Below are 12,212 nucleotides of genomic sequence, written 5' to 3' on the forward strand. Positions count from 1 at the left end.
AGGACCAAAAAGTCCCCCAAAAAACATAGCCACGGAGGAAGGGTCCGGGCATCCGGGGTGGGACCGGCCGGGCACCCGGACCGGTCAGGGACTTGCTCCCAGGTTCGGCCGGGAACCCAGGTCGAAGAGGCCGGGCACCTAGGCAGCACAGGGGGGCGGCTGGGATGGGCCGGGCACCCGGGGGCCCAAGTCCCGGGCACCCTAATGGGCGGCTGGGAGCTGGCGAGGGGGTGGCCGGGCACCCGGGGTTGAGGGCTCGGGCACCCGGGGTAGGCTGGGGCGCGGCCCAGGTCTCGGCCGGGCACCCGGGATGGCCAGGGGGCCGGTCCTGGGCACAACCGAAGGCCCGGGTACCCGGGGGCAGGGGGCCGGGCGCCCGGAGGGTCCAGGGGCCCTTCTCATTGGTGCTTCCCGTGGCCTTCTTCCTCCTTCTTCTACTTGGACACTTGGGTCTCCGTCCTTGCTTCCTCGCGTAGGTCTTCAATGAACCTAAGAATGCATAGCGTGTCTTTTTGAGGTAGGATCTCATTCCCATGTGAAACCGAACGAAACTCAAAGAGGAGAGAGTCAACCTCGTTCTCGATGGCGCGTGCATGTGCTCTTGTCATTGGTCCACTCGGTGCTTGCGGTGGTGATGGAGTGTCGGTGCAGGTAGACAAGGGATGCTCCACATCATCTCCCCCCCCCTTGGGAGAGATCCGTCTATGGATCATGCTCTTCATCACCATGGTACTTGGCCAAGTCTTTAACTTGAAGATGTTGCTAACGTTGTACTTGTCGCGTGGGATGTCGACCTTGTAGGCATTGTCGTTGTAGCGTGCGAGCACTTGAAATGGTCCATCGGCTCTTGGGAGTAGCTTGGACTTGTGTTCCTTGGGGAAGCGGTCTTTGCGGAGATGTATCCATACTTGATCACCCGGTTGGAACACTGTAAGTGCATCTAGTGCCACCCCTAGTTGGTTTTGGAGTATTGACGACAAAGTTGGTTGAGGGACTAATGCGTTTATGAGAATTGCAGGATAACGTAGGTAGTATCCCTCATTGATTCGGTTTACCTACCGGAGATGACCCCTAAAAATGTATGAAGACATTGAAGACAATGGTGGTATGTGAAGATATTCACATTGAAGACTATGACATGAGAAGACATTGAGTGAAGACTATGGAGCGCGAAGACTGTGTTGCTTTGTTGTTTCCTTTTCTTCTGTGTTGAGTCATTGGAACCACCGTACTGTTAAGTGGGGTCCAAGTGAACAAAGTCAGAGTGACTGAAGTGATGCTCAACCCAAATCCTATGTCTTCGAGCGAAGACAATGAGAGCAAATCTTATCCAGAGCTGGATGAGTCAGCTTTGCTTGTAGCCCAAGTAAAGTTGCCGTGTGTGTTTGAAATCTGACCGTTGGAACACGTGTCAGTTCCTTAGTGACCCAGGGTCATTTCAGACATATCAGGTCGGGTTGCCTTGTGGCTATAAATAGACCACCCCCTACACCATAAATTGGTGGCTGCTCAGAGTTAGTTTACGGCTTTTGTCGTTTTGAGAGCAACCCACCTCGAAGCCTTTGAGAGATAAATCCTTGCGAGGACAAAGCCCAAACACCTAGAGCCAAAGAGTGTTAGGCATCACTGAAGTCTTTCTGTCTGTGTGACCTGAAGACTTATTACACTTGAGGACTGTGTATCCTCCAGCCGGTTAGGCGTCGCGTTCTGAGCATCCAAGAGTCATTGTGGATTGCCGGTGAACGAAGTATGTGAAGGTTCGGAAGTCTACCTTGAAGACTTACCAGAGTGATTGGGCGAGGACTGTGTGTCCTTAGCTCAAGGGGAATAAGGTGAAGATGCGGTCTTCTGAGTTGAATCTCAGCCTCCCTAACCAGACGTGCAGTTTTCACAGCAACTGGAACTGGTCCAAAAAATCCTGTGTCTTCAACAAGTGACTGGTTCTATCCCTTCCCTCCCTTTACTTTGAGTTTGTCTTCGTGAAGTCATTGCTTATTTTTCTTATCTATTTGACTTCATTGCTTGACTACTATCGTTGATTGGCTTCATACTATCTTCCATCCTGATCCTTACTACCTAGCTGCTATTAGTCTTTGTACATTCACATTATTGCATACTTGACTATGGCTTGCTTGTTGTAGTTTATCTTCCGCTGCATATCAATTAGGTCATTTCTATTGTTTGTCTTCGAAACTCCCACGTTTTGAAGACTTTGATAAAAATTGCCTATTCACCCCCCCTCTAGTCGATAACTAGCACTTTCAATTGGTATCAGAGCAAGGTACTCCCTTGTTCTGTGTGATTCGGTTTAACCACCTGGAGTTTAGCTATGTCGACTGCAGGATTGAGGAATGTATCTTGCCCCACCTTTGACGGTCATGAGTATCCTCGATGGAAAGCCATGATGAAGAAGCGACTCATGGCTATGGATAGCGAACTATGGACCGTCACTAAGATTGGTCTTACCGATCTATGCAAGATGGCGGAGGCTGATGACATTCGCAAGTACACTCTACTGAACCTCACAGCAAAGGATGTCATCTGCTCCTGTCTATCCCGAAATCAGTTCAGGAACGTCATGCACCTCAATCACGCGAAGCTAATCTGGGACCGGCTTTCTGAGGTCTATGAAGGTCATCTTAATCGTCATGATCCTTGGCTTGATGACTACAAGGAGTCTCTTAAAGAGATGATCTTTCCACCTGAATCGTCTTCATCTTCACCATGCCTCATGGCAGGGGGTGCTAAGGTAACTGAATGCTACCTCTCTGAAACTAGTGATGATGTATTAGGTGATGAATTTGTCCCCAACTATGTCAAACTTGCTTACCTTGCCACTAAACAACAAAGAGCTTTGGAAAAGGTTCAAAACATGCTTAGTAAGAGCGATGATATGTTGGGCGAAGAAATGGATCAGTCAAAAGCATTGGCTGAGAGTCTTCAGAGACTTCATTCCAAGTTTGACGCCCTTCAAGATCGACATAATGCTCTCTTGTCTGATCATGAGAAACTTTCTTCTGAATGTCCTCAAAGAAAGCAAGATCTTGAAAAGATAAGAGTGGATTATGGAGATCTTCTGAAGGAGCGCGATTCATTACTTGCTCAACAAATCAGCGTTACACAGAATGGATTTGAACCACCATGTCTAAAATGCATTAAGCATGATAACGCTACCAATGTTGCCGCTGCTGTTGCATTGTCTTCAACTACTGATGTGGAAACTAACCCCTCTACGGAGAATACCACTGCTATTGCTAATGAAAATGCTAGGTTGAAGACATTGCTTGAAATAGGGATGTATAAAAGTCTGAAAGGACATTAGACACTTTGTGATGTCCTCAAAAAGCAGATTTTGAACCGAAACCCTAGGAAAGAGGGTGTTGGGTTCGAGAGGAAAATGAATGTTGATGGTTCCTACTGGAAGCCTAAGCAGTATCCCAAAACCACATAGGTTGCTACAAAGGAACCTTTAGTGGATCCATCCACTTTATCTGGCTTTACTAGTGCTAATCCTATTATCATTGATGAATCCTTTGATGCAAACTATAAACTGTTCAAAAATCAGAATGGTGAAGTGTTTGCCAGGTATATTGGTACTAACTACAGGAATGGACCACCTATGAAGAAGATCTGGGTTCCTAAAAGCTGTCTTGAGAATCTTCCAGTGAATGTCATCATGACACCACCAGGGAAGAAGACAAACCCCAGACCAAAGGCATCATATGGTCCAACGGCTTCATACGAATACAAGACTCACTTGAGTCACCCTAACGCCAATGTTTTGCAGGGAAATCGTACTCAAACTTATGAATATGAACGTGTGTCCTCAAACCGCCATGTTCATAGGACTAAGAACTTTTCTGCTTATTCATATGAGTATCATTCATCTCCTGCAAGGCTATTTGCTAGGGCTTCAAAGCCGAAAATCTCAGATGTTGCACTTAGACTCATTGCTTCTAAGCCACCCCTGAAGATGTGGGTGGTGAAGAAGAATTAACTCTCTTTTGCAGAATATGGTCTCCAGCCAGCAATCAAAGGCGTCCGATACTATTGCTGGGGACCTAAAACACATTAAGGGATGCATGATAAAATGACTTACTATGTATTCCACATATGAATCGCTTACCTGTCATACTGTGTGTTCTAACCTTGATCTAAGTTGTGATAATCCTAGTGTGCCTCAAATGCTTATGCTTCACAACATACCTTGTGAATCCTATCCTCCTAACGGCACTGTAGGGTATGACACCTCATGCTTCAGAATGGATTATGGACAGCGGGTGCACTAATCATATGACTGGTGATCGAAGTCTTCTCATGGACTCAACCTTACGTCCATCCGACAAGAGTCAAATCGCATTTGCTGACACCGGTAAAAGCAAGGTATTGGGTCTAGGTAGAGTTGCAATCTCAAAGGATCAACACATGGATAAATTGATGCTTGTTGAATCCCTTGGGTTCAACTTAATATATGTCTCAATGCTTTGTGACTTGAACATGATTGTGCTATTTGGAAAATATCGTTGCCTTGTACTAATGGAATCTGACAAGTCTCTAGTCTTTGAAGGGTATAGGAAAGATGATCTATACATGGTAGATTTCTCAGTAGGTCCACAACTTGCCATATATCTTCTTGCAAAAGCTTCAGAATGCTGGCTCTGGCATCGGAGGCTGGGGCATGCTGGCATGAGGAACTTACACACACTCGTTAGGAAGAAGCATGTCATAGGCATCGAAGGTGTCAAGTTCAAGAAAGATCATTTGTGTGGTGCCTGCGAAGCTGGAAAAATGACTAGGGCGAAGCACCCCTCGAAGACAATCATGACGACATCTCAACCCTTCGAGCTGTTACACATGGACTTATTTGGCCCTACTCACTACTCTACCCTCACAACAACAGCTTGTCTCTATGGCTTCGTCATTGTTGATGACTACTCAAGATATACATGGGTGCACATAATTCTCTACAAGACTGAAGTACAAGATGTCTTCAGACGATTCGCCAATCGAGCCATGAACAATTATGGCGTCAAGATCAAGCCAGAAGTGACAACGACACTGAATTCAAGAATACCGGGCTTGATCTTTATCTGGATACAATGGGAATCACTCATGTGTTTTCTGCTCCATACACACCTCAGCAAAATGGCATTGTAGAGCGCAAGAACAAAACCCTCATTGAGATGGCTCGAACAATGCTCGATGAGTACAAGACACCAAGAAAGTTCTGGCCTGAAGCTATTGATACAGCATGTCACATCATCAACCGTGTTTACATCCACAAGCTTCTGAGCAAAACATCCTATGAGCTCCTTACTGGCAAGAAGCCAAATATCAGCTACTTCAGAGTCTTTGGTGCTAGGTGCTGGATCAAGGATCCCCATCACAAGTCAAAATTTGCACCTAAAGCTCACAAAGGCTTCATGCTCGGTTACGGAAAGGACTCGCACTCTTACAGAGTCTTCAACCTCTTTCACTACAAGATCGTTGAAACTGTGGACGTGTGATTTGATGAAACCAATGGTTCACAACGAGAGCTCCTGCCAAGCACATTAGATGAAGCTCCTCCCAGCGAATCTATCAAGCTGATGGGAACTGGTGAAATCATGCCTTCTGAAGCACAGCCTGAAGAGGAACTTATCATTTCTGCACCAAACCAACCTGAAGACAATGCTCAGACCGAAGACAATCCTATCAATGATGACAATGATCAGCATGAGCAAGGTCTTCGTCCAATTCATCCTCGTGTTGCAAATGAAGTACAAATTGAGAAGATAATTGATAGCATCAATGCACCTGGTCCACTTACTCGCTCAAGAGCAACACAGTTAGCAAATTTCTGTGGGCATTTTTCATTTGTATCAATATTAGAACCCAAGAAAGTTGCTGAAGCCTTTATGGAACCTGAATGGATTCAAGCCATGCAAGAAGAACTTCAACAGTTCAAGCTGAATAATGTTTGGGAACTTGTCAAGCGCCCTGACCCTCACAAGCATAACATTATTGGCACTAAATGGATACATCAAAACAAGCAAGATGAGCATGGTCAAGTCGTCAGAAACAAAGCACGTCTTGTGGCTCAAGGATATACTCAAGTTGAAGGAATTGACTTTGATGAAACAATTGCTCCTGTAGCAAGGCTTGAAGCTATTCGCATACTGCTAGCCTATGCTAATCACCACAACATCTTGCTATATCAAATGGATGTGAAGAGTGCATTCCTCAACGGCAAGATTGAAGAAGAAGTGTACGTTGCTCAACCACCTGGCTTTGAAGATCCAAAACATCCTGATATGGTGTACAAACTAAACAAAGCACTGTATGGCCTCAAACAAGCTCCTCGCGCTTGGTATGATACGATCAAAGACTTCCTGAAGAGCAAAGGCTTCAAACCTGGATCCCTCATCTATAGCTCAGACTGAAATAAATTATATATGAAAAATGATTAGAAAAATTCAATCTATCCATCTGTGCCATTTTCATGCATGTTAGAACACTTTAACCTTGCTGTTTAGGTGAAACAAGTTAATGCACTAATATGACCTCTTAAATGGGTTTGCATTTGAATCTTTGATTCAAATGGACTCATCTCAATCTGTTCTAGCTTGCATTAGCCAAAACACATTCTTATTGCCATGTCATAGCATGCATCATATTGTGCATTGCATTGATCGTGTTTCTTCTCTGTTTGTCGGTGTTGTTCCCCCTCGGTAGACGTTGTACCGGCGTTGTGATCGTTGACACTGATGAAGACTCAATGCTATCTTCAGAAGTGCCAGGCAAGCAAAACCCCCTTGTTCATTCCGATACAATCCCACTCTCTCGCTCCTGCTCTCTTTACTGCATTAGGACAATAACGATTCATCTGTTACTTGTTGCGGTAGCTGAACCCCTTTATCCTCTGCATGACCTGTCAATGCCACAGTAAATAGATGAAACCCACTAGCATGAGTAGGAGTTGTTTGAGCCCTGTTGTGCCTACTCATTCATGTTTGTTTGTCATGCCTGCTATTGCTTAGAATTGAGTCAGGTCTGATTCATCGGGGATGAATCAGAGGTGTGTGAACATGTCCTACTGTGTGTGAGCTAAGTGTGTGAACACGATTTGGTAAAGGTAGTGGTGAGAGGCCATGTAGGAGTACATGGTGGGTTGTCTCATTGAATCCGTCCTCAGGAACTGAGTTCTGTGTTTGTGATCCATGATTCAGCTACTACCATGCATTGGGCCCTGAAATATGACCCCGCTCGACTTCTTAACCACCCTAGTCCTCTCTCCAGGAGTTGCAAGTAGTTTCTGGTGTTTGTAGGATATCTGTTGGAGGCCGTGCGCAGCGCTGACCCTAGGGGTGGGTTGTGATGCGGTAGGCACGTGGCACGGTGTACCGGCCGCCCGTTTGTTGTCTCGGGAACCCTGCACACATCGTTCGGGGCCGTATGTGGAAACCTTGGCCGGACTCCCAGCGGATGGAACCTGAATAGGCGATAAACCTGGACTAGAGACTTGAGTGTTTAGGTAGGTCGTGGTCTACACCCACGTCGATTTTCGCTTGAAGTCTACCGAGCACATGTCGTGTGCAGACGCTAAGTGGTGGAAACATGCATGAAGAAGTACACCCCTGTAGGGTTATAAATGATCTATTCGAATAACCGTGTCCGCGGTAAAGGACTTCTGGGTTGCCTATCACAGTTCATAGACAAGTGGAAGTGGATACTCTAAAATGCGCAAGATAAGCGTGAGTGCTATGGATGGCGTTCTCGTAGGGAGACGGGAGCGGATCCATAGTGGTGTATTGATATGGTTAATATATGGACTCGTGTGCGCCACCTCAAAAGAGTTACTTGCAGTAGTAGTTCAGGATAGCCACCGAGTCAAAGCTGGCTTGCTGCAGTTAAACCCCACCAACCCCTTTGTTGATAATGATGCATATGTAGTTAGTTCTGATGTAAGTCTTGCTGGGTACATTTGTACTCACGTTTGCCTATTTTATGTTTTGCAGAGAGACTTCAGTCTCGCTAGTAGTTCCGCTTGGACTTCGACATTTAGCTTGTTACCTCAGCTACGATCTTGTGCCCTCGGCATGATCTAGTAGATAGTCAGGCTTCTCAGCCTTTTTCTTTTGTAGATGTCTGTACTCAGACATGTTAAGCTTCCGCATGTGCTTTGACTTGTATGCTCTGAATGTTGGGTCATGAGACCCATGTTTGTAATATCTCGCTCCTCGGAGCCTAATGAATAAAATACGTGAGTTGTAGAGTCATGTTGTGATGCCATGTTGTATTTGCACATATCGAACATATTGTGTGTATGTTATTGAAATGCTTGGTATGTGTGGTATCTGACTATCTAGTTGTTTATCCTTGATAGCCTCTCTTACCGGGAAATGTCTCCTAGTGCTTCCACTGAGTCTTGGTAGCTTGCTACTGCTCCGGAACACTTAGGCTGACCGGCATGTGTCCTTCTTCGTTCTTGTGTCTGTCCCTTCGGGGAAATGTCACGCGATGAATACCGGAGTCCTGTTAGCCCGCTACAGCCCAGATCACCGCAGTCCTGTTAGCCCAGTGCTACAGCCTGGATTCACTCGCTGATGACCGACACGTTCGATGCTGGGTCATGGATGCCTGTCCCTGTAAGTTTGTGCCACTTTGGGTTTACGACTAGCCATGTCAGCCCGGACTCCTTATCATATGGATGCTAGCGACACTATCATATACGTGTGCCAAAAGACGCAAACGGTCCCGGGCAAAGGTAAGGCGACACCCGTGGGAATACCGTGCGTGAGGTCTCAAAGTGATATGAGGTGTTACATGCTAGATCGATGTGGCATTGAGTCGGGGTCCTAACAGCTTAATCACGAGTTTCTTTCGAAATTATTTTTCACGAATTTGGAAAAGGAAAAGGAAAGAAAAGAACAGAGAAAAAACGAAGAAAGAAAAAAGAAATAGATTAAAATGCGAAACAACTCAACATATTTACACGTAAGGTCTGTGGTCGGGTTGGTTGTGGTGTGGTACTACTTATAAGAACTTCGTGGGTTCGAATCCTGCCAAGCACGCTCTTTTTGCCGTCTGTACAAAATGCACTGTATTCAGCGCTTAAGGCGCCCAATAGGATTTGGTAGAATCGGGCCCATAAGGCGCGGAACAGGAACCAACGCTCCCTGCAGTGCAGGCGCGGCCCCACGTTCTCTCCGGCGACGAAAAATCCTGGAGATCACACCTGGCCCAATCACCCCTCCCCGTTCCGCCCCCCTATCCTCCTGCCCGCGCTCGCCTTGGCCCACCCACCCCCTTATCCTTTTCCTCGCCACTAAACCGCCAAATCCGTCTCAGTTCAGCACGCTCGCCCACTCCAAACTCTGCCACAGCTGCTCTCACCTCACTCACTGGCGAGGGTTCGGCCATGGAAGAACTCCTGCTGCGCCACGGCCGCCTCTCGAGGCCGGTGGCAACCCGCCGCCTCCGCGTCGTCGCCGTCGCGCTAAGGTCCAGACCGAGCAGCAGCCTCGCCGTCCCTGGGTTTCCGCCCGCGACGGCGCCGGCGCCGGCGCCTGCCCTTGAGCACGTGCTACCGTCGCCGCATGTGGCCGCAGACGCCGCAGCTGTCCTGCTCGAGGCGGGCGTGCGCCCGGAGGATCTCCGGCGCGCGGCGGGGATGTGCCCCGAGCTGATGTCCGTGCCCGTCGAGACCATCACGGCCGCGCTGCGGTTCCTGACCGACGAGGCCGGAGTGCCCACCGAGGAGCTGCCGCGCGTGCTGAGGCGACGCCCACGCCTGCTCGTGTCCTCCGCCGCGGCGCGTCTCCGGCCGACGCTCTACTTCCTCCGGGCGCTTGGTGTGCCCGACCTCCACCGCCGTGCCGACCTGCTCTCCTTCTCCGTGGAGGACAAGCTGCTCCCGCGGATCGAGTTCCTCGAGTCGCTGGGCCTCCCCTCCCCCGCCGCGCGCTCCATGGCACGCCGCTTCCCGGCGCTATTCTACTACGGCATTGACGGCAACATGCGGCCCAAGGCTGAGTACCTTCTGGGCGTCATGGGCCGCGACGCCGACGAGCTCTTCGACTTCCCGGAGTACTTCTCCTACGCGCTCGACACGCGCATCGCGACGCGCCACGAGGCCTGCGCCGCGCGCGGCGTGAGGATGCCGCTGCCCACCATGCTCCGGCCTGGGGAGCCCAAGTTCGAGGACTGCCTCGCGGGCTGCGTCGGCTCCACGCCGCCACGGCGGCGGTCTCCCCTTTGGCACGCCTATTGGGTGGATGGCGACGGCGCCGGCGTCGGCGCGGTGGTAGAGAAGGCCAAACGTGACGACGCGATCGTGGCATCATACCGCCATGTGCATTATTAGTAATACAATAGTGGGCGATCTTGGATGTTGCAAGCTGTGTATAACTACATGTGATCTGTAAGTATGATACCATCTGGTTGGACTCTCTTGTTAATCAATCAATCATCAAGGGATGGCCTTATAGTTCAAAACTTTTTTTGACAATAGATTGCTTTATAGTTCAATAGTTGTAGGCTGTAGGGCAATACCCTTTGACATGCATTACACGCTGATCTGTTTGTACGTTGAAGATCCTTGCCGTTTCACGGGGAATGTAGACAGTTTTGCTTTGTTCTTGGTGTCATTTAAAGGGTGGTTGGCGCTACCAGGCTTCGCTTGTTGTGTGGGACATCAGAATACATGACCAGGTTTGTTCCAAGTGGGCTGATCAGCTCGCGCTTGTCGATAGGTTCCTATGAGGACGGGACCTGGACCTATTCCCTATGAGGACGGGAAAATGGCCGACTAGAGTTGCCTCAGGGCGGCCGATGGGGTCGCGCTTGTTGATAGGATCGGTGGCTACGCTCCCTCGTGCGGCCGGGGCACGTTGCTTTTGGTGCTCGTTCGTGAAGGACAGAGATTCCCGAATATCGGCATTCGGGGTTTGATTGGTCGACCTGGTGTTGTCAAGTGATGAAAGTGCATCTAATCTCTGTGTGGTTTTAGAAATTCATAACAATATATATTTATTAAACTAATGCCTATTCAGGAATATTTCAGGAAAGTTTAATTTAGGTACAATAATGGCATGTGAAAATAGACCCCTCAAAATGCTAAGACAAGTGTTGGTCAATGCCTTAAAACTTCATTTTATATTTAAGTGATCCAAGATCATATTGAGTCCACAAGTATGCTAATATTATTAAAAGGGGATGAGGTTAAGATAATGAGTTTCTTGCTCAAATTACTTAAAGGTCAAGCTCCTAATGCCTCACATCATTTACCACGATTCCTCTATATGACAAACCAAAAGTTAAACCTGGACTCACCAAACCCATATACACCGAAGTCATCGAGTCACATTTTTTTTGAAAACCCCCATATATTACTTTGGTAAATTAAGGTTCTTACAATCGTTCATTACAAAAGCAGTTACACATGGCGGAACACTATTATATAAAAGGCCCTCAGATCTACTGTCAAAACTGAATTTTGCAATCTTGTGCGCCATCCTATTTGCCCGCCTATCAATCTTCGTGATCTTAAAATCCTTTATGAGTTTTGATACGCTCAACGCCTCCATTTTCAGGTCCGCCAACGAAGACCTGTCAATGGAATCTCTAGCCAGACAAGAAACAACAAAAGCGTAATCAGTTTCCAGAATAAATGGTTTGTGAAGTGTAATACCTATGTATAACCCGGCAAGGGCCGCACGAAGTTTCGCTTCATCCACACAAGTACAGGAGCGGATAAAATCCCGTGATGAGACCAATACTTCGCCCAGGTCATTCCTGACAGCAACTTCAACACTAGCAGATCTCATGCTCTCCACAAAACTTGCATCAACATTAATCTTAATATACTCAGGATCCGGGGGCTCCCAAACTCGGTGACCAATTGCGGGTGGAGTAGCATACCTCCACTTGTCAACCACCCCCTTACCTTTATTGCATATGACAGCTTGCACATAGGCATTTGTCGCTGTAAAAGATTTCCAGTAATTTTCCATAGATATAGCAGAAGCAGATAAAGACTCTTTCCCCCTTCCAAAGATCAGATCATTCCTCAGGTGCCAAGCTCACCAAAATATGAATAAAACTTGCTCGCGAACCGGTGACCCCAATTGGTCAAGCATAATAATAAACCAGTCTGGCCCCGTACATCTGAAGAACTCCTCTCCAGGAATATTCCACACATCTCTCATGGCAAAACGGAGAGCACACGCCTT

The 12,212-nt window shown here is 47.7% G+C and overlaps 1 protein-coding gene across 1 annotated transcript; it reads left to right on the forward strand.

Annotated features, from left to right (window-relative positions):
* Positions 1-9,303: 9,303 nt before the first annotated feature.
* Positions 9,304-10,491, forward strand: LOC123092010 (transcription termination factor MTEF1, chloroplastic). The gene has a single exon (XM_044513648.1). It carries the CDS (start codon positions 9,401-9,403, stop codon positions 10,343-10,345), a length of 945 nt encoding a protein of 314 aa, XP_044369583.1. The 5' UTR covers positions 9,304-9,400; the 3' UTR covers positions 10,346-10,491.
* Positions 10,492-12,212: the final 1,721 nt, after the last annotated feature.

The sequence above is a fragment of the Triticum aestivum genome, chromosome 4B (assembly GCF_018294505.1).
Source record: "Triticum aestivum cultivar Chinese Spring chromosome 4B, IWGSC CS RefSeq v2.1, whole genome shotgun sequence".
NCBI classification, from domain to species: domain Eukaryota; kingdom Viridiplantae; phylum Streptophyta; class Magnoliopsida; order Poales; family Poaceae; genus Triticum; species Triticum aestivum.